Source organism: Oratosquilla oratoria, chromosome 40 (genome assembly GCF_046742065.1).
Source record: "Oratosquilla oratoria isolate Oo_2021 chromosome 40, ASM4674206v1, whole genome shotgun sequence".
Lineage (NCBI taxonomy): Eukaryota > Metazoa > Arthropoda > Malacostraca > Stomatopoda > Squillidae > Oratosquilla > Oratosquilla oratoria.
Window position 1 is genome coordinate 6,764,142 of NC_134816.1, and position 27,538 is coordinate 6,791,679.

At 40.8% G+C, this 27,538-nt stretch overlaps 1 protein-coding gene across 4 annotated transcripts in view; it reads right to left on the minus strand.

Annotated features, from left to right (window-relative positions):
• LOC143020626 (uncharacterized) overlaps positions 1-27,538 on the minus strand; it is a 154,014-nt gene that overhangs the window by 58,696 nt on the left and 67,780 nt on the right. For all 4 annotated transcript variants that reach the window (XM_076177101.1, XM_076177102.1, XM_076177103.1 and 1 more), the window contains 2 exons: positions 26,941-27,223; positions 13,209-15,670 (listed from right to left, as the gene is read on the minus strand). In XM_076177101.1, the coding sequence (XP_076033216.1) occupies positions 13,209-15,670; positions 26,941-27,223 (2,745 nt within the window). The remainder of the gene's footprint in view (positions 1-13,208; positions 15,671-26,940; positions 27,224-27,538) is intronic.

Consider the following 27,538-nt stretch of genomic DNA (forward strand, 5'->3'; position numbering starts at 1 on the left):
GATGACGGGTCATCCCTGCACCCTGCCCACCGCCCTGGGTCAGAAGCAGTGTCGCAAGACACAGCACATCCACAGCAAGGCCGCTTCATTTACTCGGCGACCTGCCCTCTCCGTACCCCCTTGCATATAAGGAGAGGACGGGGAGAAATCCCTTCGGGCTGCGTCAAAATTTACTCACACATACTACCCCACCCCCCACCCCCCCGCCCATTCCTCCTCATGCAATCACAACATCATCCATATACAACCATTCTCCACTCACCTCTGTCTTCCGTCCTCTCCCTTCCTTCCTCAACAGACATTCCCCTCTTCCCCAAAGCCCCCTTCACCCCATCCATCCACCTCATCCTAGGACGTCCCCTCATGTTCACTCCCTCCACATCTGCCTTCCATACCTCTTTTACTAGTCTTTCTTCACTCATTCTTTCCATGTGTCCAAACCATCCTAATATTCTTTCATCAACCCTATCTCCCAAATCCTTTTTCACCCCTGTTCTCCTCCTCATCTCCTCATTTCTCACTCTATCCAGCCTAGTAACCCCCACCATACTTCTCAGACACCTCATCTCAAACACATTCAAACTCCTTCTCTCTTCTTCTCTTATGTTCCACGTTTCTGCCCCATACAGTGCTGTTGGCACAATCACTCCTTCATACAGTCTCCTCTTCGCATCCATTCCCAAATGTCTATTCCTCATTACACTCTTTAATCCACCAAGGCATTTACTCGCTTCTCTCAATCTACATTCTACCTCCACCTTCACTACACCTTTTCCTGCTACACTTGCACCCAAGTATCTAAAACTATCCACTTCCTCCAGGCGCTCTCCCTTAATGTTCACTTCCAGTCTACTGCCACTTTCACCCCTTGTACATCTCATCACCTTACTTTTACCCACATTTATCTTTAGCTTTCTTCTATCACATACTCTCCCAAACTCTGCCACCAGCTTCCTCAATCCCTCCTCTGACCCTGCTACAAGCGCAGTGTCGTCCGCAAACAACAGCTGGCTCACCTCCCACTTTTCTCCATTTTCTTTAACCATCTCCAAACCCTGACCCACTACCCTAGCATTCACCTCTCGCACCACCCCATTCATGTATAAGTTGAACAGCCAGGGCGACATAATGCATCCTTGACGAAGTCCCACCTTTACTTCAAACCACTCACTCTCTCCATTTCTAATCCTGACACAAGCTCTACTACTCTCATAAAAACTCTTGACAGCTCCCAAAAGCTTTCCTCCTATCCCATAAATCTGCATAACCTCCCACAGTGCCTTTCTGTCTACCCTATCATAAGCCTTTTCCAGATCCATAAAAGCCAAAAAAACATCCTTCCCCTTTAATATAGCTTTCTCACATATCTGTCTTACCACAAAGATCTGATCTACATAACCTCTACCTGTCCTAAATCCACAGTTCCTCACCAATTACTCCTTCTGTTCCTATCCTAATCCTCTCAATTAAGATCCTCCCATAAGCCTTCCCTACTACACTTAACAGGCTAATCCCTCTGAAACTACTACATTCACACTTGTCCCCTTTTCCCTTGCAAAGAGGAACTATACAGGCACTTCTCCAGTCCTCCGGTACTCTACCCTCTCTCCAGCAAACATTAAATAACCTCACCAACCAGTCCACCATCACTGTACCTCCCTTTTTCAGACATTCTGCATGGCATCCATCCAGACCAGGTGCCTTACCTGCTTTCATCATCTTTACAACTGCCTTCACCTCATCCTTCCTTATTTCTCCTCCATTCTCCTCACTCATCACGGCCATTTTCTTCGCATTTCCCACTGCAGCTATCTTTCCTTCCCTATCCTCCTTCACATTTAGCAACTCCCTAAAATATTCTGCCCATCTTCCCCTTAGTGCCATCTCTTCCATTATCATCTCTCCATATGTACCTTTTACCTTTTCTTCCCTACTTGATTCGCCTCCTCTTCCTCTCTTAATTTCTTTCCAAAACATCTTTTTATTACTTTCAAAATTTTCTGTCATACTCCTACCCCATTTCACATCTGCTCTCCTCTTTGCAACCTTTACCTTTTGCTTTACTTCTCTTTTCTTTTCTTTGTACGTCTCATATGACTCCCCCATCCTCTTTTGTAACCAATCTGTGAATGCTCGCTTCTTCTCTTCTACAACCTTCTTTGTTTCCTCATCCCACCATTCACTACCCTTTCTTCTATTTCCCCCTGTCCTTCTTGTTCCACACACCATCCTTGCACACTTTATGACTCCCTCCTTGAACCATCCCCATTCCTCCTCCACACCCATCTCTGCTCCATCCTTTACTCCCTCACACTCCTCCTTCAGCTTCTTTTCGTACTCCTTCTCCTTTTCCTTTTCATTCAAGGAATTCACTCTAAGAACCTCCCTACCTTTTGTCCCTTTCCTCTTTCTCCATCTATCCTCCACTCTCAGCTTACCTTCCACCAAAAAATGATCCGATATTCCCCCACCCTCTCCCCTTAGCACATGTACATCCTTAACTCTTCCTATCATAATCCTATTTACCACTACATAATCCATTAGTGCTCTATCTACCACCCTTCCCTCCACCACCCTCTCCCATGTGTACTTATGCTTGACTTTCTTCCGAAACACTGTATTTGCTATCATCAACTCTCTTTCTAGACACATTTCCACCATCAACTCTCCACTACGATTCTTTCCTGGAACTCCACACTTTCCAACCACTCCATCGATTGGACCATTTCCCACCCTAGCATTAAGGTCTCCCAGTACTATTACATTGACATTTCTTCCTAAACCCTCTATGCACTCATTTAAATCTATCCAAAAGGCCTCCCTTTCTTCCACGCTCTTCTCACTGCCAGGCCCATATGCACTTACAAAGACCCACATCTCCTTTCCCAGTTTCACCTTCATCCACATTATCCTTGAGGAAACCTCCTTCCACTCCACTACCTGTTTACCTATCTCCTCACTTACTAGAATAGCCACCCCTTCCCTCCCTCGCCCTCTCTTCACTCCTGATAACCTCCCACTTATACTCCCAAACTTACACTCACCCTTCCCTTTCAACTTAGACAAACATTAAACAACCTCACCAGCCAGTCTACCATCACTGTAGCTCCCTTTTTTTTTTTACATTCCACATGACATCCAACTAATCCAGGTGCCTTGCCTGCTCTCATCATTTTAATAATTGCTTTTACCTCATCTAGTAAGTGAAGAGATAGGTAAGCATGTGGGGTAGTGGAAGATTTCTTCAAAATTAATGTGGATGAAGGTAAAATTGGGAAGGGGGATGTATTTACTTAGTTGTATCTTACAGGAAGGGGAGCTATGTTGTGGTGTCCCATCCGTATCTCACAGTATCTAAATTGTTCTTAAATTTGTGTATGGTTTTTGCACACACTATCATTTTGTCCAGTTTGTTCTGTACATTCACCACTCTGTGGGGAAAGCTGTTCTTTTTCAGGTCTCTTCTATAATTGTCCTTTTTGAGTTTCTTTCCATGTCCTCTTGTATTTCTCATATCTCAACTTAGTAAGTCTTCTCTATCAAGGACTACAATACCTCTCATGATTCTATAGATGCTCAACAAGTCTCCCCTTTCTCTTCTTGTTTCAGGATCATTAACTCTAATTTTGACAGTCTCTCTTCATATGACAGTTCTGAAAGTGTGGAGGCCATCTTGGTAGTTGCTGTTTGGAATTTTTCAATTTTCCTTTTTTTTTTTTTTTTTTTTTTTTGGTACTGGGTAACCATAGTATCACTGCATACTCCAGTCTTTGTCTCATTGGTGTGACTAGTATTTTCTTCACTATTTTTTTGTCCAAGTAAGTAAATACCACTTTTATTGATCTCAATAAGTTGTAGGTTTCTTTGACAATTTTTTATCTTTCAATTTTTTCTTGAGTTGTAATATTTTTTCCTCACCTATACTTCCTTTAATTTTTTCAGTCATTACCTTCATTTGTTCATTCACCTCTTTTATGGTCGTATTATTTCCGATATCCATGCTGTTCATTTCCTCATTTTCACGTTTTACTTCATCCAATTCTTTTTTTTTTTTTTTTTAGGGCATTCACTTCCCATATTGTTTCAGCATTTTCTTTCCTTACTTTATTAATCTCTTTGTAATACACATCATATTGATCCCTGACCCTTGAAACAAATTCTTTAAAAGCTTTCATTTCCCTATGTCTATAATTCTACTCAAGTTACTTCTTTCATAGTGAAAACCCGAAAATGGCCTTTCTTCAGGGCAGGGCTAGGTGATGTTGGAGACAGGATTGAAGAGTGTATAGTCGGGGAAGGTGTATTTACCTAGTTGTATTAAACGGGAAGGGGAGCTATGCTCATGGTGACCCTTTTTTTTCTCGCAAGATCAAGTTTGTTCAATTCTTGTATTGTGTTTGCACACACTATTTCTTCATCCAATTTGTTCCACATATCTATCACTCTGTGTGGGAAGCTGTTCTTTTTCAGGTCTCTTCTGTAGTTATCATTTTTGAGTTTCATTGCATGTCCCTCTTGTTTTTCCTCTGTCCCACTTTAATAAGTCCTCTCTATCAAGGCATTCTTTGGCTTTCATAATTCTGTAGATGGTTAGTAGGTCCCCTCATTCTCTTCTTTGTTCTAGGGTTGGCAATTCCAGTTCGACCAGTCTTTGTTCATATGTCAGGTTTGCAAGTGTTGGGACCAACTTTGTCATTGCTCTTTGTATTCTTTCTAATTTTCTTATATTCTTTTTTGTACTGAGTGACCATATCAGTGCTGCATATTCCAGTTTTGGCCTTATCAGCATTTAATATTTTCTTGATCATTTCCTTATCCAGGTATTTGAAGGCCACTTTTATTGATCTCAACAAATTGTATGTTTCTCCAACTATTCTATTTATATGTGATTACCTAGTTGTATTATACAGGAAGAGAGCTATGCTCGTGGTGACCCATTGTTTGCTTAAATGCTGGGGGGAATGACAGAGGTAAATTAAGGAGTGAGGAACTGTTTGCACGGTTCTGGGATGTGCTAGATAAGATTAGGAATGTGGAATCCTTCCAAGGCATAGAGTTGGGGCCATGTGGCATTTCAGGGTTATTGTAATGAATTGCAGGCTGGCAAAACATTGTAAGACTAATGGATAGGCATTTGTCAACAACTGGGATTGCTTTCACAGTAAGAATTATCTATATACAGAACCTGAAATAGCAGACAAAATTGAATACATGCCATCAATTACAATGTGACCACATACTACTCAAGTTAGAACTAAAGGAGGAAATATATATAAAGAGAAATGAGAAACATGGAAAAGGAAGACTAATGTATAGTAAAACGGACTATAAGAAACTTACGACATTTTTCCTTAAAGCGAGCTGGGAAACTTTCTACAAGGAAGAAATACAAGTGGAATAAAAATGGGTGATTCTGATGAAAATCTACAAAGGAGTGGATAAATATGTCCCAAGCCAAAAATAGGAAAAGATGTATATTAAGTGTTGGTTTAATAGAAGGTGCAGTGCAAGAGAAAAAAGAAATAAAGCTTGGAAAAGATGGAGAAAAGACAAAAACCTAGAAAGAAGCTAATAATTATTAATCAAAGGAACGAATATATAAAAGTATGCAGGGAAGAAAAAAGAAACTATGAAAGACATAATATGTTAGAAATATGTAAGGATCAGCCTAAACTATTCTATAGATATGTAAATGGTAAACTAAACAATAAACAAGAAATAGTGAAACTATGACAAGGGAAAACGGAATACACAGAAGATACAGAAATGGCTGAAGTCATGACCAAACACTTCAAGTTTGTTTTCACTAGTGAAAAAATATAACAGCAAGATGAAAGGAGAGAAGTGAAATCTCCCCCATGAGGAAAATAATAGTTACATGGGAAGAAATAATGGATCATATAATGAACCTTAATGTCAGGAAATCGCAAATTGGATATAAATAGAATGTAAAAAAGAACTAACAGACAAAATATATAACATCATAATTTGCTTACCCAAAGAAAGAAAAATACCAAAAGACTGGAAAAATGCTGATATCATACCAATTTATAAAGGAGGAAATAAGGAAGACCCAACAAATTACAGACCAGTTTCCCTTACAAGCACGGTAGCTAAAATTTGTGAAAAAGTTATAAAAAGTAGATGGATAAAACATCTGGAGGAGAACAATATACTAAATCTGAGACAATTCAGATTTAGACAGGGAAGATCATGCATCACAAATTTTATCTTTTTTTTACTCAAGACTACTAGTTATAATACAAGAAATAGACAGACCTAGATCTACAAAAAAACTTTTGATAAAGTTCCTCACAAAAAACTATTAACCCCTTCCATACGGTGCCGCCTACGTAGGCGTCATGAGGAGCAAGTGGATTCGCGACGCTGCCATATCGGCGTCTTGATTATATTTATTGTAGTCGCCCCTGTGTTTTTACATTCTCCCAAATGTGCCCTGAATCCCATTCTCTGTGGTTTTCAAAATTCGCGGGTGAAAGAGAGAACGATCGATATAAGCGGTGACTATATTTTATGATGCGAGTATTATTACGACACGTCGTACGGCTGGCATTGGCTGCTGCCCGCGAGATTTAAGTCCCGTAGTGAAGTGGTTAAGAAAACTGGAAACCATAGGAGGGATACAAGGTAAACTTTTAAAATGGAGGACTTTTTGCATGGAAGAAAAATGAGGGTAGTGCTCAGAGATAAGTATTCTACTTCGGAAGAGGTAATTAGTGGAGTTCCACATGGATCAGTATTGGCTCCAATAATGTTTGCTATGTAAATGACAACCAAGGGAGTGGAATGTTACATAAGCTTCTTTACAGATGACACAAAATTGTTAAAGAAAGTGAGTACTGAAACAGACTGTGACTCACCACAGAGAGATCTGAGCAGGGTCTGGGAATAGTCTGAAGTGGTAATTGGACTTCAACATTAAGAAATGGAATGGAATTTAGAAAAAGTATAAAAAGGATATCAGGACAATATAAAATTGGTGAAAAGAAAGTAAAGAAAGTGGGATCTGAAAAAGACCTGGGGGTGATCATCACAAAAGATATGTCTTCAAACATACAAAATTGTTGGTCAAACATATAAAACAGAATTGTTGGTGAAACCTATAACTTGCTAAGATCAATAAAAAATCAATAAAAGTGGCTTTTACTTACTTGGATGAAGAAATGGTAAAGAAAATACTAGTCACACTGATAAGGCCTAAATTGGAGTATGCAGTGACACTATGGTCACCCAGTACTAAAAAGAATATAAGGAAGATTGAGAGAATCCAGAGAGCAACTACGAAGATGTCTCTAACAGTATTGAAAATGTCATATGAAGAAAGATTGTCATAATTAGAACTACCAACTCTGAAACAAAGAAGAGAAAGTGACTTGTTAACCATCTACAAAATTATGAGAGGTGTGGAAATCCTTGACAGAGATGACTTACTAAATTGGGATAAGAGAAACACAAAAGGACATGGAAGGAAACTCAAATTGGACAGTTGTAGTAGAGACCTGGAAAAAAAACAGCTTTCCCCATAGAGTGGTGGATGTATGAAATATACTAGATGAAACAATAGTTCCTGTACAGGCTAGTGGGCTGTGATTGGCTTGAGAATGATGACAAAATGTGTCCCTATTGGCTGGTGCTTACTCACACCACATACGTACGTCATCATCTTGCCACAAAATAAGCATCTAAAACCACACTTATAAATATCTTGCACAGGCCACCTGCCCACTAAAGTAGTATGTCCCCCCCCCCCAAACAATACTGGGGTACTGACCACATGTAATTGTACAGTTGTAATTGTATAGTAGCATGCAGCCAATACTTTAGGGACTCTTTTGAGGTCCCCATATGACATATTATTTGTCTATGCATGAGTAAAATCTCTACTAGAAGAATTATACTACTTTCTGTACTGCCACTATCCCTCCTTAATGTTGTTCCCTTGAAACTCTCTTTTCCCACTTATTTGAGTATACCTTTTCTTTTCCCCTGTGTCCCCTGTGGTACATACATATACCAAGGCTTCTTCCCCCTTACAAGGGGGGTAGCCAAAAAGAAAAAGGCATAAAATCATTCCCACCCATTCCATCCCTGAATACACTCCACACCCCTCCACCCTCCCTCTTATCTTAGCACCTCCTGAATGATGGGTCATCCCTGCACCTTGTCCACTGCCCTGGGTCACAAGCAGTGTCACAAGACACAGCACATCCACAGCAAGGCTGCTTCATTAAATCGGCGACACCCCCTCTCCGTCCCCCCATTGCATAAAATAAGAGGACATGGAGAAATCCCTTCGGGCTGCGTCAAATTTGCTCACACATACTACCTCACCCCCCATCCACCCGCCCATTCCACCTCACGCCATCACAACATCATCCATATACAACCATTCTCTATTCACCCCTGTCTTCTGTCCTCTCCCGTCCTTCCTCAACAGACATTCCCCTCTTCCCCAAAGCCCCCTTCACCCCATCCATCCACCTCATCCTAGGACATCCCCTCATGTTCACTCCCTCCACATCTGCCTTCCACACCTCTTTTACTAGTCTTTCTTCACTCATTCTTTCCATGTGTCCAAACCATCCTAATATTCTTTCATCAACCCTATCTCCCAGCTCCTTTTCCACCCCTGTTCTCCTCCTCACCTCCTCATTTCTCACTCTATCTAGCCTAGTAACCCCCATCATACTTCTCAGACACCTCATCTCAAACACATTCAAACTCCTTCTCTCTTCTTCTCTTATGTTACATGTTTCTGCCCCATACAGTGCTGTTGGCACAATCACTCCTTCATACAGTCTCCTCTTAGCATCCATTCCCCAATGTCTATTCCTCATTACACTCTTTAATCCACCAAGGCATTTACTCGCTTCTCTCAATCTACATTCTACCTCCACTTTCACTCCACCTTTCCCTGTCACATTTGCACCCAAGTATCTAAAACTATCCACTTCCTCCAGTCGCTCTCCCTTTATGCTCACTTCCAGTCTACTGCCACATTTATCTTTAGCTTTCTTCTATCACATACTCTCCCAAACTCTGCCACCAACTTCCTCAATCCCTCCTCCGATCCTGCCACAAGCGCAGTGTCGTCAGCAAATAACAGCTGGCTCACCTCCCACTTTTCTCCATTTTCTTTAACCATCTCCAATCCCTTGCCCACTACCCTTGCATTTACCTCTCGCACCACCCCATTCATGTATAAGTTGAACAGCCAGGGCGACATAACGCATCCTTGACGAAGTCCCACCTTTACCTCGAACCACTCACTCTCTCCATTCCCAATCCTGACACAAGCTCTACTATTCTCATAAAAACTCTTGACAGCTCCTAGAAGCTTTCCTCCTATCCCGTATATCTGCATAACCTCCCACAGTGCCTTTCTGTCTACCCTATCATAAGCCTTTTCCAGATCCATAAAAGCCAAAAAAACATCCTTCCCCTTTAATATAGCTTTCTCACATATCTGTCTTACCACAAAGATCTGATCTACACAGCCTCTACCTGTCCTAAATCCACACTGTTCCTCACCAATTACTCCCTCTGTTCCTCTCCTAATCCTCTCAACCAAGATCCTCCCATAAGCCTTCCCAACTGCACTCAACAAGCTAATCCCTCTGAAACTACTACATTCACACTTGTCCCCTTTGACCTTGTAAAGAGGAACTATACAGGCACTCCTCCAGTCCTCCGGCACTCTACCCTCTCTCCAACAAACATTAAATAACCTCACCAACCAGTCCACCATCACTGTACCTCCCTTTTTCAGACATTCTGCATGGCATCCATCCAGACCAGGTGCCTTACCTGCTTTCATCATCTTAACAACTGCCTTCACCTCATCCTTCCTTATTTCTCCTCCATTCTCCTCATTCATCACTCATTTTCTTCGCACTTCCCACTGCAGCTATCTTTCCTTCCCTATCCTCCTTCACATTTAGCAACTCCCTAAAATATTCTGCCCATCTTCCCCTTACTGCCTTCTCTTCCATTATCATCTCTCCATCTGCACATTTTACCTTTTCATCTCTGCTTGATTCGCCTCCTCTTCCTCTCTTAATTTCTTTCCAAAACATCTTTTTATTACTTTCAAAATTTTCTGTCAAACTCTTACCCCATTTCACATCTGCTCTCCTCTTTGCAACCTTTACCTTTTGCTTTACTTCTCTTTTCTTTTCTTTGTACCTCCCATATGACTCCCTCATCCTATTTTGTAACCAATCTGTGAAAGCTCGCTTCTTCTCTTCTACAACCTATTTTGTTTCCTCATCCCACCATTCACTACCCTTTCTTCTATTTCCCCCTGTCCTTCTTGTTCCACACACCATCCTTGCACACTTTATGACTCCCTCCTTGAACCATCCCCATTCCTCCTCCACACCCAGCTCTACTCTACCTTTTACTCCCTCCCACTCCTTCAGCTTCTTTCCGTACTCCTCCTTTTCCTTCTCATTCAAAGAATTCACTCTAAGAACCTCCCTACCTTTTGTCCCTTTCCTCTTCCTCCATCTATCCTCCACTTTCAACTTACCTTCCACCAAAAAATTATCTATTCCCCCACCCTCTCCCCTTAGCACATGTACATCCTTAACTCTTCCTATCATAATCCTATTTACCACTACATAATCCATTAGCGCTCTATCTACCACCCTTCCCTCCACCACCCTCTCCCATGTGTACTTATGCTTGACTTTCTTCCGAAACACTGTATTTGCTATCCTCAACTCTCTTTCTAGACACATTTCCACCATCAACTCTCCACTACGATTCTTTCCTGGAACTCCACATTTCCCAACCACTCCATCGATTGGACCATTTCCCACCCTAGCATTAAGATCTCCCAGTACTATCACATTGACATTTCTTCCTAAATCCTCTATGCACTCATTTAGATCTATCCAAAAGGCCTCCCTTTCTTCTACACTCTTCTCACTGCCAGGCCCATATGCACTTACAAAGACCCACATCTTCTTCCCCAGTTTCACCTTCATCCACATCATCCTTGAGGAAACCTCCTTCCACTCCACTACCCGTTTACCTATCTCTTCACTTACTAGAATAGCCACCCCTTCCCTCCCTCGCCCTCTCTTCACTCCTGATAACCTCCCACTTACACTCCCAAACTTACACTCACCCATCCCTTTCAACTTAGTTTCACTCAAAGCCAACACATCCATCTTTCTTCTCACAAACATACTACCTATCTCTTCCCTTTTACTCTCATCTGTACCACATCCACGCACATTAAAAGACCCAAACTTTAGGGTGCTGGTCCGAGGCTTTCCTGTGGTAGGGGGAGGAAAGAATTCTGCCACCATGTTTCCATGTGAATTGTAAAAGGTAACAAAGAGGGAAGGAGTGTTGTGATTCAGTATCCTGCTCTCTGTATGTTCAACTTATGAGAAGTAAAGTATAAGAGGGGCAGGGAGAACTCCAAACATAACCCTAAAATTTGGGTCATTAAATGTGCATGGTTATGGTACAGATGAGGCAGTTTGTTTATGAAAAGATGGATATGTTTGCATTTAGTAAAATTAAGTTGAAAGGGAAAGGTGATTTTGAGTTCAGAAGTGTGATGGGGAGAGTGCTGGGAATGATGAAGGGGCGAGGGAAGTTTAAGTTACTCTATTGGAAAGTGATGACACAGGAAATTGCCAGGTGGAGTGAAGTATTTTCAAATTTTATTAAAATTCTAAGGAGGGTGAAAGTGAAACTGGGATGGGAGATGTGGGTTTTTATAAATGCATACGGACCTGGTAGTGAGGAGCGTGTTGAGGAAAGGGAGGCTTATTGGATAGATTCAAATAAGTGCTTAGAGTTTTGGGAGGAATGTCAATGTAGTAGTGTTGAGGTACCTTAATGCTAGAGTAGGGGATGAGCCAACAGATGGAGTATTAGGGAATTTTGGAGTGCCAGATAAAAATTATAGAGGAGAGTTGATGTTGGAAATGTTTCTAGAAATGGAGTTCATGAAAGCAAACACAGTGTTAAAAAGAGTTAAGTATAAGTATACATGGTAAAGGGTGATGAATGGAAAGGTAGTTGATAAGGCATTAATGGACCAAGTAGTGGTATCCAAAGACATGTTAGGAAGAGTTCTGGATGTACATGTTCTAAGGATTGAGTGGGTGTCAGAATTTTTTTTGGTAGAAGTGAAATTAAGAGTGGAGGATAAGTGGAGGAGGAGGAAAAGTGTGGAAGGTAAAGTGCTTACAGTAAACAATTTGAGTGAGAAGGAAAAAGACAAGGAATACCAGAAGCTGTGAGGAATGTGGGAAGTGAAGGACAGAGGGGAAGTAGGAATAGAAGAGGAATGAGTTTGTTTCGAGGATTAAGTGACAGTGTGTGCAATGATGGTATGCTACTTGCAAGCACACCATGTAGCACTTCATCAAAGAAATGATAAAGAACAGGTTCAAAGAGACAAGAGTAGTACAAAAGTATCATCATTGCTTTATGAGTAGTTATTTGAACTCTAACAGTGACAAAAGATGGGTGGCTCTAGTTTGTTGGGGCACTCCACAGAAGTCCTAAAGTATTGACTGCAATCAATCAATCCACTGCCCCTGGTTTCTGGCAGAAGACCTGCAGCTTTCAAATAACTGGCAACAGCTTCCAAGCAAGTCCACAAGTCACTCAGGGAAGATATATTGAGTTGTTGTCTAGGGATTGTTAGTGTGGGGCATGTTAGAAGTGTTTTGTGTCTTATGTGTGGTGGTTGCAAATCACCATGCAGTCCATACCCAAGTGCACATCATGAATCAACCTGCTACCCCAGGTTTCTTTTGAAGGAGACCCATAGCTCTCAGGTAACCAGCAACATCCACAGGATTGGCTTACAAGTCACTCAAGGAGGAATCATATTGTTGTCTCGGTAAGGTGATTTATCTTGGTCACTGCACCTCCAAATGGAAGTGAGGAAATTGACAGGCTGCAGGGAGACAACTCTATATGACATCCTTCTCACAAGACTTCATACATGTACCTGTCACTGGTCCTTTGTTCTAATTACTAATAGATGATCTCACTGAGCTAAAGAATGGGCTCCTAACTGTAGCTGTTCGGATATACTGTATCATGATCAAATTTGAAGTCTGCTTTCCTCCTCTTATCAACACAAAACATAATTTTTTAAAACTATCCTAACATACTTGATTATGCATCCATGAAAAGAAAGAAAAACCTACCTTTAGTTCCAGGACTGCATCCCCATGTTTTGGTGGAGCTACAAACTCAAAGGGGTCCTCTGCACAACTGGAAATTTCCATGGACTCCTCCTCTACATCTTTACTCTCTTCTGTACTATAACTGCTACTTCCAGGACTGGAGGAACCTTGAGTATTTGATGAAAATGTGCTGTTAGCTGGTATACTCAAGTTCAGACGCCTGGCTGCTTTTGGTCTTGAAATATTCTCCACATTTTTGACTGGTGAACTCTTCTCAGGACTTTTTTTCTTCTTTCTCTTATTCACTCTATGTTTTTTGGTCTTTCTTTTTCTTTTCCTCTTCTTATCATCAAGTATAGAGGATGAAGAGCCTTTTATACTAGCCTCTATTTCTTCCTTTTCAACTTCATTTTCTCTTTCATCATCTGCTTGCTCATCCAGACCCTCAATGCTCTCCTCTTCATCATCCTTTGCTAGGTTTCCTAATTCACCTTCCCTAGAGTATTTGTCTTCACTTGGAGGTCCTCGTGATCTTAAACTGTATGTGTGTTCATTTCCACTACTGCTGGTACTGTTACCTCTCTGCTTGGGACTTGATGGGGAAGTTGAACTGATGACCACAAATGGTGAGTTATCTCTTGAAGTATCTTTAAAATGTTCTGGTTCTTCATGTTTGAGGCTTGGCTTTGATTCTGGGGTTTGATGGTGACACAATTCTTCTCTGTCTTGGTCATTACTGCTTCCTTCTTTTATTGCTTCCTCCTCTTCCTTTAAACTATGTTGTTGTGAAGAACCCACCACTGCCTCATCATTATCATTAGAGTGGCAAGGCTCTCTCCTTCTCCATTTACCTTCTTCAGGATCTTTTTCAACTGCAACCTCACTTTCAACATCTCCCTCAACAGAACTAGAAACAGAGGCAGCTCTTAACCTTTCATGAGAAGCTGTCTCTATACTCTGTTGAGCTTCTAAATGTCTCAAATCATTATCAGTTTCTGAGTCAGTGTTTGATACTGACTGATGGAACTTGTTTGTTATTTGCTGATAGAACTCTTCATTTGGATTAACAGCACCAACACACTTTACCTGGTATGACCCCTTACTGTTTTTACCCCCCTCTCCCCCTCCAGGTCCCCTTTCACTCCGCCCCGGAGAATGTGATGTGGAAGTACACCTTTGTCTTCGAACACTTTGTGATTCATTGCTTGAATCATTTGAGGATGTCTGCGAAAAACTAAATGTCCTCAAGCGCTGCGTTGTTTCTTGTGATGATGAAACAACTGAAGCATTATCTTTGCTACCATAGGGTTGTGATGCATTTTCAGCTACTCCATTCAATTCTCCAACTTCCATTCGTTCTCCAGTATCTGATTCCTCTGAGGTTCTGGACATACAACTACTTGAATCATCTGGGGAAGAGCTAACTTTTATTTGGAGTATTGCTCTCATCTTTTCAGTTCTCAACTTCTGCAGCTTACTGAGTTCATCATACATTTTTCTTCTTTCTTTGCTGAGGTTATGAATTTCTTCTTCTACCTTTTCAATGTGTTTGGTGAATTCCATTTCCTGTTCACTCAATGCAAGCATTTGCCTCAAGGCCACACCTGTATCTTTACTGAATTCAAAATTGCTTAGTGATTCAGACACTGCTTTAATGCGAGTTAAATGGTTTTTGAATCTGCCATTTTTATGCCACCACCAACGACAACCTCCTCGACCTTTGCTACTGCTACCAGGCCCAGGTGACTGTTTGTGTTGATCTTGTTCAGATGACTGTTGTTGAGGGGACTGATGTTGCTGCTGCTGTTTCTGGGGTTCAGCATTTGATACAATTAGGTCTGCTGTACTTGTGGACTGGTCCACTTTCATTACTAGAGGTGTAACACCCCGTGCAAGGTTGAGATTAGGCACAAAGTGTCTTTTGTTTGCCATGTTGCCATCACAATTGAATGTTTTCTCCCGCTCTGTTTGTACTGAAGCATTGATAGCCCTGGCCTGAGGAACTTTAGGGCTAATAGGTGGCATCATATGGGCCACTCTTGAGACACAAGGAGAAGATGGTTCTACCTTACAATTTCCGGGACTCCCAAGGACTCTTCTATTATCTGGAGTTCTTGCCTGCTGGTTGTGATCTAGTCTGGCTTCAGCACTGTGGTTGCTTGTCCTATCACACTCATTCCTTATACAGCAGCAAGTAAAATGCACAGGCGTCTGTCGTTCCATCTTAATCCTTGGGCTGAACTGTGGGGGTGGTGGTGGAGGTGGTCTCGGTGGGTCTGGAAAATCATCTCTTTCTGGTGAGAAAATAAGTGGTCTTGGAGGTGGTGGAGGTGGAGGAGCCTGTTGTGGATTGATGATGCCTTGATGAGGTGGAGGAAGATGAAGATGGGACAGTGACTCTTGTCGAACATCTGGGGGAGCAGGGTTCTTTGGACGCTCTTCTGATGACGGCCTATTCACTTGTTCATATTTCAAATAGGTTCCTGTTTCACAAGAGAAACAAAGAGACAATGAGATGGGGGAAGAGGGAAGGAGAGATAAAAGATGATCAATAACATCTCAACAATACACACACACACACTTAAATGTGACAAAGGTTACAGATCGTAAAAACAGTGTGGAAATGATCATGAAAAAGGTTGAAGATAGTGTCATGAAAAGTAGAAAGTTTGTGGTGATTTATGTGCCCCCAAAAATGGTCTCTTGGAGAGCGAGTATTCTATAATGTTAGAAGATACAAGGCATTCATTAAATGTGATGCACAATGGAAGAAACCTGGTACTTATGGGGGATTTTAACTGCAAAGAAATCTGTTGGGAAGAGATGACAGTGAAAGGTGGAGAGAATTTACTTGACATGACTACAGAACATACAATGACACAATGGGTAAAAGAAAATACCAGATATAGAAATAAAGAACTGTCGAGACTAGATTTAACATTTATATCAGAACTTGCAATTTTGGATAAAATTGAATGCAAGGCACCATTTGGAAACAGTGATCACATATTAATAGTTTGAACTAAGAGGAAATATATATAGTCCAGTCAAATTAGGAAAAATAAATGAGAATTTCTATAACAAGCTGAAAAATGGAGAATGACTTCTTAAGACACTTAGATATAATATATCAAAAGTCCCCATTGATCCACCTTCAGTTTTGTCTGCCATCTTGGAAAATGGCCACCAAATTTCAGTTTTTGCTCTTTCTGTGAAAATGGTTGTGACAAAAAAAAAAAAAAAAAAAAAAAAAAAAAAAAAAAATATTATTCAAAATTAAATTTTCTACAAAACATTCTCTATTCATATTTTCACTATGAGTGATCATTTTATAGATATTCAAAATTTTTAACCATATTCAATTCTGTGCTGATGCTGACATGAATTTGTTCACTTCCTATAAGTTCAGTATCACTACCAATAACTTATTTTTTTTTAGCTTTATAGTATTTTTCTAGGTTAATTTATACATACATATACCAAAGGCTTTTTTCCCCTTATAAGGGAGGTAGCCAAAAAGAAAAAGGCATAAAAACCATTCCCACACATTCCATCCCTAATACACTCCACTCCCCTCCACCCTCTACCCTCCCTCTTATCTTGGCACCTCCTGGATGACGGGTCATCCCTGCATCTTGTCCACTGCCCTGGGTCACAAGCAGTGTCACAAGACACAGCACATCCACAGCAAGGCTGCTTCATTAAATCAGCAACCCCCCCCTCTCCATCCCCTCATGCAGAAAAAGAGAAGATGGGGAGAAATCCCTTCGGGCTGCTTCAAATTTTTCTCACACATACTACCTCACCCCTATCGCCCCACCCATTCCACCTCATGCATCACAGCATCATCCATATACAACCATTCTCCATTCACCCCTATCTTCTGTCCTCTCCCATCCTTCCTCAACAGACATTCCCCTCTTCCCCAAACCCCCTTTCACCCCATCCATCCATCTCATCCTAGGTCGCCCCCTCATGTTCACTCCCTCCACATCTGCCTTTCATACCTCTTTTATTAGTCTTTCTTCACTCATTCTTTCCATGTATCCAAACCATCCCAATACTCTTTCATCCATCTTATCTCCCAACTCCCTTACCACCCCTGTTCTCCTCACCTCCTCATTTCTCACTCTATCTAGCCTAGTAATCCATATCATACTTCTCAGACACCTCATCTCAAACACATTCAAACTCCTTCTCTCTTCTCTTATGTTCCATGTTTCTGCCCCATACAGTGCTGTTGGCACAATCACTCCTTCATACAATCTTCTCTTAGCCTCCATTCCCAAATGTCTATTCCTCATTACACTTTTTAATCCACCAAGGCATTTATTCACTTCTCTCAATCTACATTCTACCTCCACTCCACCCTTTCCTGCCACATTCACATCCAAGCATCTAAAATTATCCACTTTCTCCAGTCACTCTCCCTTAACCACTTCCATATGGTGACGCCTACGTAGGCGGCATGAGGAGCAAGTGGGTACTCGATGATGCCGACGTCGCCATCTTGATTATATTTCTTGTAGTCATACCTACGTAATTTCCATTCTCTCTAAACTGGCTTCATCAATTTTCTATGGTTATCAAACTACACGGGTGAAAGAGAACAAACAACTGAGCACTGACTATATTTTTTATAATGCGATTATTATGACGCAACATCGCACGTCGGGCAGCTAATGCTGCCAGACGTGCGATGTGCCCCAGAGTGAAGAGGTTAATGCTCACTTCCAGTCTGCTGCCACTTTCACCCCATGTACATCTCATCACCTTACTTTTACCCACATTTATCTTCAATTTTCTTATTTCACACACTCTCCCAAACTCTGTCACCAACTTCCTTTCCCTCCTCTGATCCTGCTACAAGCGCAGTGTCATCCACAAACAACACCTGGCTCACCTCCCACTTATCTCCATTTTCTTTATACATCTATCCCTGACAAACCACCCTTGCATTTACCTCTTGCACCACCCCATCCATGTACAAGTTGAACAGCCAAGGCGACATAACACATCCCTAACGAAGTCCCACCTTTACCTCAAACCACTCTCTCTCTCCATTTCTAATCATGACACAAGCTCTACTACTCTCATAAAAACTCTTGACAGCTCCTAGAAGCTTTCCTCCTATCCTGTATATCTGTAATACCTCCCACAGTGCCTTCCTGTCTACCTTGTCATAAGCCTTTTCCAGATCCATAAAAGCCAAAAAAACATCCTTACCTTTTCCTATAGCTTTCTCACATATCTGTCTTACCACAAAAATCTGATCTATGCAACCTCTACCTGTCCTAAATCCACACTGTTCCTCACCAATTACTCCCTCTGTTCCTCTCCTAATTCTCTCAATAAAGATCCTCCCAAAGCCTTCCCAACTACATTTAACAAGCTAATCCCTCTGAAGCTACTACACTCACACTTGTCCCCTTTTCCCTTGTAAAGTGTATACAGGCACTCCTCCAGCACTCTACCCTCTCTCCAGCAAACATTAAATAACCTCACCAGCCAGTCCACCATCACTGTACCTCCTTTCTTCAGACATTCTGCATGGCATCCATCCAGACCAGGTGCCTTACCTGCTCTCATCATCTTAACAACTGCCTTCACTTCATCCTTCCTTATTTTTCCTCCATTTTTCTCACTCATCATGGTCATTTTCTTAGCACTTCCCACTGAAACTACCTTTCCCTCCCTATCCTCCTTCACATTTAGCATACATACATACATATACCAAGGCTTTTTCCCCCTTACAAGGGGGGTAGCCAAAAAGGAAAAGGCATAAAATCATTCCCACACATTCCATCCCTGAATACACTCCACACCCCTCCACCCTCCCTCTCATCTTAGCACCTCCTGGATGACGGGTCATCCCTGCACCTTGTCCACTGCCCTGAGTCAGAAGCAGTGTCGCAAGACACAGCACATCCACAGCAAGGCCGCTTCATTAAATCGGCAACCTCCCCTCTCCGTCCCCCCATGCATAAAGGAGAAGACGAGGAGAAATCCCTTCTGGCTGCGTCAAAATTTGCTCACACATACTACCTCACTCCCCATCCCCCCACCCCTCACCCATTCCACCTCATGCATCACAGCATCATCCATATACAACCATTCTCCATTCACCCCTGTGTTCTGTCCTCTCCCGTCCTTCCTCAACAGACATTCCCATCTTCCCCAAAGCCCCCTTCACCCCATCCATCCACCTCATCCTAGGACGTCCCTTCATGTTCACTCCCTCCACATCTGCCTTCCATACCTCTTTTACTAGTCTTTCTTCACTCATTCTTTCCATGTGTCCAAACCATCCTAATATTCTTTCATCAACCCTATCTCCCAACCCCCTTTCCACCCCTGTTCTCCTCCTCACCTCCTCATTTCTCACTCTATCCAGCCTAGTAACCACCATCATACTTCTCAGACACCTCATCTCAAACACATTCAAACTCCTTCTCTCTTCCTCTCTGATGTTCCATGTTTCTGCCCCATACAGTGCTGTTGGCACAATCACTCCTTCATATAGTCTCCTCTTAGCATCCATTCCCAAATGTCTATTCCTCATTACACTTGAGGAATAGACATTTGGGAATGGATACATTTAGCAACTCCCTAAAATACTCTGCCCACCTTCCTCTCACTGCCTTCTCTTCCATTATCATCTCTCCATCTGCACCTTTTACCTTTTCTTCTCTACTTGATTCGCCTCCTCTTCCTCTCTTAATTTCTTTCCAAAACATCTTTTTATTACTTTCAAAATTTTCTGTCATACTCTTACCCCATTTCACATCTGCTCTCCTCTTTGCCTTGTGCTTTATTTCTCTTCTCTTTTCTTTTCTTTGTACCTCTCATATGACTACCTCGTCCTGTTTTTTATTTTCGAATATGGCTTAAAAATAGAGGGAACCACAGATCAAAACTAATTATGCCTACTTTGTGAAGAACACATACATACACACATATACCAAGGCTTTTCCCCCCTTACAAGGGAGGTAGCCAAAATGGAAAAGGCATAAACTCATTTCCACCCATTCCATCCCTGAATACACTCCACACCCCTCCACCCTCCCTCTTATCTTAGCACCTCCTGGATGATGGGTCATCCCTGCACCTTGTCCACTGCCCTGGGTCAGAAGCAGTGTCACAAGACACAGCACATCCACAGCAAGGCCGCTTCATTAAATCGGCGACACCCCCCCTCTCCATCCCCACATGCATAAAAGGAGAAGACGGGGAGAAAATCCCTTCGGGCTGCATCAAATTCTGCTCACACGTACTACCTCACCCCCCATCCCCCCGCCCATTCCATATACAACCATTCTCCATAACAGGTGAAATTGTCTATATTTACCAAGTTGTATTTACCTAGCTGTACCTTACAGGAAGGGGAACTATGCTCGTGGTGTTCCGCCTTTGTATCTCAGTGTATAGTTTGCTCTTAAATTTGTGTATGGTTTTAGTACACGCTATTGTTTTGTCCAGTTTGTTCCCTATGTCCACCACTCCATGTGGAAAACTGTTATTTTTTCCAGATCTCTTCTATAACTACTGTATATTTCCGTGTATAAGACGACCTTTGTATAAGACGAGGTACAAAATTAGAGCAAATTTTTATGAATTTATCTCATATCGGTAGTATCAAACCTACCGTACAAAAAGAATTGTTTTGATTACGTTTATCAGCTGTTTTTTCCGCTTTTTCTCTTTTCTTTCTCATTACTTAACTGTATCCTTATACCAGATAAATTACTTACTGTATCCTTATAAATTCAAAATAAATGAAATAACAAAGCAAATCATGTATGATGATTTTCTGAGAACACACGTCAACTAACAAAAATGATTTTTTTACGTTCCTGGTTTGACGTAGCTCACTCCACCGCACACAACGGTTATTAAAGCTTGGGAAAGTGTTAAGGTCGAAAGTATCGTAAAATCTTTTAAAAAATGTGGAATCTCTAATGCCATGGATGGCACTGAAGATGATTTATTGTATGAAAGTGATGACGAAGCCGAAGTCAACTCACCAGAACCGGACTGGGATCCCTACGATGACGGCATATTTGAGGAATCTTGTGATATGTTCGAACAACTTTTCGAAACAGAGAGTGATGATTGTGACAAGTTTGAAGGGTTTTATATAAATAAAGAAATAAAGTTTTATAATGTTTAAGTTTTAAATGTAATGTAATGCAATTTTATTGAAAATAAAGGTTTTAGAAATACGTTTGATGTGTAATATTGATGATGATTAGAAATTAAGTTTTATCATTTTATAATTTCTTAATTTTCTGTTTTAAATGCAACTACTGTAATATATTTCTTTATTGATAAATAAACGTTTTATGTACTGTAATCCAAAAATTTTATTTTCAGTCTTCAAAATTACTGAAAAGTTAGCGAAAGAAAAAGGTTGCTATGAACGCAACCAGTGCTCGATGTTTACATTTTTTTCAGCTGTGTTAAAGGTGTTTACATAGAGTAGTTAAAAGTACCGTAATTTCATTAATATAGAATTATTCCTCGAATTTATTAACAATTGCCATTTACTATAAAGATATGCCAATAATATATAAGGTAAATATGGTTTAATTACCTTTATTACCAGTTCTTATCATAATGTGAATAATTTCCTGTGAATCAGTGGTTATCGGCAGGCTAGCCTACCAAGTCATCTCACGTAGAATTCAAGGTCTGATTTTTATAATGGTAGTATAAGACGACCCCCAATTTTAAGGGGTGAGTTTTTGGATTTTAGGGTCGTCTTATACGTGGAAATATAGGGTAACTATTTTTAAAAAAAATTTCCATGTCATCTTGTGTTTCTCTTGTCCCAATTTAGTGTCCTCCCTATCAAGGACTTTTGTGCCTTTCATGATTCTGTAGATGGTCAGTAAGTTGCCTCTCTCTTTTCTTTGTTCCAAAGTCAGTAATTTCAATTTAGCCAGTCTCTCCACATATGACAGGTTTGAAAGTGCTGGGGCTATTTTCGTAGTTGCTCTCTGGATTCTTTAAATTTTCTTTATATTATTTTTGGTACAGTCGCAGTGTAATAAAAGTGTCATTTCCCTCTGAACAGAGTCTTCCTCTATCACAGACAAAATGATGTGTGGCTCTGGTCCGTAGGGGTGCCCCATATGGACCTTAAAGTATCAGCTACATGCTACTTTGCCACAATAACATGCAGCCAATACCCCAGAGGAGTTACAATAGCAAAAATATATGAAAAAGTTATCAAAAGTAGATGGATTAAACATCTGGAAGAAAATAATACACTGAATCCAAAACAATTTGGCTTCAGACACGGAATATCACGTGCCACTAACCTGATTTACTTTTACTCAAGGCTAATAGAAATAATGCAAAAAAGGGATGAATGGGCCAATTGCACTTTCCTAGATTTACAAAAAGCATTTGACAAAGCACCACACAAAAAGCTACTAAGAAAAATCAAAATAGGTAGTGTACAAGGAAAGTTATTGAAATGGATGGAAGATTTTTTTAACAGGAGAAAAATGAAGGTGATACTCAAGAGACAAAAACACGACCTGGGAAGAAATGATAAGTGGAGTCCCACAAGGTTATGTATTGGCTCCAATAATGTTTGCCATATATATAAATAACTGTGCTTGTAGCAGGATCAGAGGAGGGAGTGAGGAAGTTAGTGACAGAGTTTGGGAAGGAAGTTGAAGATAAATGTGGGTAAAAGTAAGGTGTTGAGATGTACAAGGGGTGAGTGGCAGCAGAATGGAAGTGAGTATCAAGGGAGAGAGACTGGAGTGGAGGAAGTGGATAGTTTTAGATACTTGGGTGTGAATGTGGCAGGAAAGGGAGGAGTGTAGATGGAGGTAGAATACAGATTGAGAGAAGCGAGTAAATCCCTGAGGGGATTAAAAAGTGTAATGAGAAATAGACATTTGGGAATGGAGGCTAAGAGGAGATTGTATGAAGGAGTGATTGTACCAACAGCACTGTATCGAGCAGAAACATGGAACATAAGATTTGATTTATGGAATTTTTGGCTTGAAGGCCAAGTGCTGGAGCCGGTAGATGGAACATAAGAGAGGAAGAAAGGAGTTTGAATGTATTTGAGATGAGGTGTCTGAGAAGTATGACAGGGGTTACTGGGCTGGATAGAATGAGAAATGAGGAGGTGAGAAGGAGAACAGGGGTGGAAAGGGAGTTGGGAGATAGGGTGGATGAAAGAGTATTGGGATGGTTTGGACACATGGAAAGAATGAGTGAAGAAAAACTAGTAAAAGAGGTGTGGAAGGCAGATGTGGAAGGAGTGAACATGAGGGGTGTCACATATCCCAATGTCACGTAATTTTCTTTTTGTAGTGATGGTCAATTGTCAGCCAGCACTCAGCCCCCCCCCCCCTTTCAGCAACCTGTCAGCTGTGTAGTTTGACACACAGGGTCAGGGGCGTTCTTTTGTTAAGGCCTTGCACTCAGGTCAAAGTAGCTGTGCCCGTTAGTCATTATTGGCAAGTTGTATTATCTTGTATTTTATTGTATATTTTAACTTTGTTTACCTTTTAAGATTTTGTGATGTAACCAGATTTCTTGCAACTTGTCCTTTTTTGAATCTCAGATATCATTTGTCAAGACGTACGGTGCGTTGTACTGATGTATTGGTAATTTTATTTACATGATATTCGTATGGCAACAGTTGTCAATCACCGGCCGACAGGCTGAACAAGTGCTTCGCGCAATGTCGAGTTGCCATTTAATTATCATTGTCCTTTTTCTTTCTTTGTGATTAGTATTAAGGTTTTTATTTTGTTACGTGCATTTCTTGTGTGTGTAATTTTAAGTTTATGCAACTGGGTTAGGCTCGTTAGCTACCAGTTGAAGTGGGATAGGAAAGCACTTCCTATTGACCTATTGGCCTCTGACTCCAGTGACCATCAGGTCAATTGGCAAGCCTATACAGAGAGGGTAAACCCATTTCTCGAGGCTATTTTTTCCATCTTCTTTCACTGAAGAGGAAGCTGCCACCTTCCGTAAGTTTAAGGTAAACACCTTTGTTTAAGTGTTGTTCTAGGTCACCTTTTGTTGTACTACAGTGCTACACATGGTAACCAGACTTTTTATCTTTAACTTAGGTTTAGCAATAAGTAAAAGCACAGAGTTTTTAATCCGCTTTTCGAAATATTTAGATTTGTATTTTCCTTTTACTGTACCATTGATTTGCATATTTTCATCTTTCATAATTCCGTTTCCGTTGTTTAAATACGCCAAAAATAGTTAAATTTATTGTTTATTGTTAAATTTATAGTTTAAATAAAGTGTTTAATGTTTCATTCTAACTTCTATCACCGTACTATGCCGGACCTGGCAAATAACCTAATTGTTTTGAAGTAGTACGTCTGTCACGACGTTGTCCGCAGATATTCAATCTCTTTTTTTAATACGCGAAGGTCATATTATTGACAGGGGGCGACCTAGGATGAGATGGATGGATGGGGTAAAAGGGGCTTTGGGGAAGAAGGGAACATCTGTTGAGGAAGGATGGGAGAGGACAGAAGACAGGGATGAATGGAGAATGGTTGTATATGGATGATGATGTGATGCATGAGGTGGAATGGGTAAGGGATGGGGGATGAGGGAATATGTGTGAGAAAATTTGATGCAGCCCAAAGGAATTGCTCCCTGTCTTCTCCTTTTCTGTATGAGGGGACGGAGAGTTTTTTTTTTTTTTTTTTTTTTTTTTTTTTTTTTTTTTTTTTTTTTTTTTTTTGCCAATTTAATGAAGTCCAAAGGAATTGCTCCCTGTCTTCTCCTTTTCTGTATGAGGGGACGGAGAGGTTTTTTTTTTTTTGCCAATTTAATGAAGTAGCCTTGCTGTGGATGTGCTGTGTCTTGCGACACTGCTTCTGACCCAGGGCAATGGACAAGATGCAGGGATGACCCATCATTCAGGAAGTGCCAAGATAAAAGGGAGGGTGGAGGGTAGTGGAATATGATAGGGATGGAATGGGTGGCAGTGGTTTTTATGTCTTTGTTTTTTTTGCTATCCTTGTAAGGGGAAAAAAAAACTTTGGTCTATGTATGTATAAATGACATGTATGAAGGTGTGGAATGTTATATGAACTTCTTTGCAGATGATACAAAACTACTAAAGAAAGTACCGAGGAACACTGTGAATCACTACAGAGAGACCTGGATAAAGTCTGGAAATGGAGTCAAAAGTGGGAAGTGAACTTCGACATCAAGAAATGTTGTATAATGGAATTTGGAAAAAGTAAGAATAGAATATCAGGGCAATATAAAATTGGTGCAAAGGAAGTAAAAACAGTTAGCTCAGATAGAGCCCTATGAGTAATTATCAGCAAAGGCATGTCACCAGACAAGCATATCAACAAAATAGTCGGAGAAATCTTCAATTTACTAAGATCAATGAAAGTGGCCTTTGACCACTGAGATGAGGAAATGGTAAAGAAAATATAAGTCACCCTGATAAGACCAAGATTGGAGTACGCTGAAACACTATGGACACCCAGTACAAAAAAGAATATAAAGAAATTAGAAAGATGTTTTGGGCACATGGAAAGAATGAGTGAAGAAAGACTAGTAAAAGAGGTGTGGAAGGCAGAGGTGGAAGGAGTGAACATGAGGGGGCAACCTAGGATGAGATGGATGAATGGGATAAAAGGGGCATTAGGAAAGAGGGGAATGTCTGTTGCGGAAGGACGGGAGAGGACAGAAGATAGGGGTGAATGGAGAATGGTTGTGTATGGATATGATGCATGAGGGGGAGTGGGTAGGGGATGGGGGGGTGAGGGAGTATGTATGAGAAATAAATTGATGCAGCCCAAAGGGATTTCTCCCCATCTTCTCCTTCTCTGCATGAGGGGATGAAGAATGGGAGTTGCCGATTTAATGAAGTGGCCTTGCTGTGGATGAGCTGTGTCTTGTGACACTACTTCTGACCCAGGGCAGTGGACAAGATGCAGGGATCACCAGTCATCCAGGAGGTGTGAATATAAGAGGAAGGGAAGAGGGGAGTGGAGTATGTAGGGGATGGAATGGGTGGGAGTTTTTTTCTTTTCTTTTTTTTTCTCCTACCTCTCAGGTAAGGGGGGAAAAGCCTTTGGTATATGTATGTGTGTAGAAAGAATCCAAAAAGCAAAGACAAAGATGGCACCAACACTCTAAATTGACATATGGACAAAGATTGTCCAAACTGGAGCTAAACACCCTTGGACAAAGAAGAGAAAGAGGAGATCTACTGGCCATTTACAGAATTATGAAAGGGATAGAAGTCCTTGACAGAGATGATTTATTAAAGAGGGATAAAAAGAAAAACAAGAGGACATGAAAAAAAAAAGATATTTATAGAAGAGATCTGAAAAAGAATAGTTTCCTACACAGAATGGTAGATGCCTGGAACAAATTGGATAAGGCAACAGTGTGTGCAAAAACTATATAAGAATTTAAGAACAAACTAGATACTGAATGATACAAAGATGGGTCACTATGAGCATAGCTCTCTTCCCATATTAAACCTATTTTTCATACAATTTTTCATTCCTTCTAGTCATTTACTTGCTTCCCTTACATTATAATTCATTTCCACCTCTATTCCATTCCCTACCATATATTCCATTCCCTACCATTGTAAAATTTGAAATTTGAATTAACCATGAGTAATGGCATAAACCTCATTTTTAACTTTTGACTTAAAAAAATTACATAAATATAATAAAAGAAAACAATGTATGGTAGTGAATGTCTAAGTTCATTAACTCACCATCAACAGCCTCCTGTTTAATTCCTCGCTGATAAAGAGATGATCCCATGGCTGCCAAATTCCCCCCTGGAGGACCATCCAAACGATGTGGTACTGGTCTTGGAGGTGGGGCAACCAAGGATGGGGGAGGGGGCTGTGGAGGAGGAGGCACTGGGGGAAGGAGGGGAACTGGAGAGGGTGGGGCCATTCCATAAGGACAGACACAGTGGGTAGCATGTGAAGTATGTGGTGCATGAAGACACATGCTACAGTCACTCACAGGAGAGGGTCTTTCCTCCTTCACCTGCAATATTTAAAAACATTTTAAGGAATGTTTATATCTATCCATCTATATATATATATATATATATATATATATATATATATATATATATATATATATATATGTATGTATGTATGTATGTATGTATGTATGTATGTATGTATATATATATATATATATGTAGAGACATTGGGACAAATTATGGGAAAGGTGGAGGGGGAAACACGGGTCTTTATCTGATTATCGAGTTTATTCCTGACCGGTTTCGCTTACAATAGCTTACAACACTCCTCTGAAGAAGCTATTGTAAGCGAAACCGGTCAGGAATAAACTCGA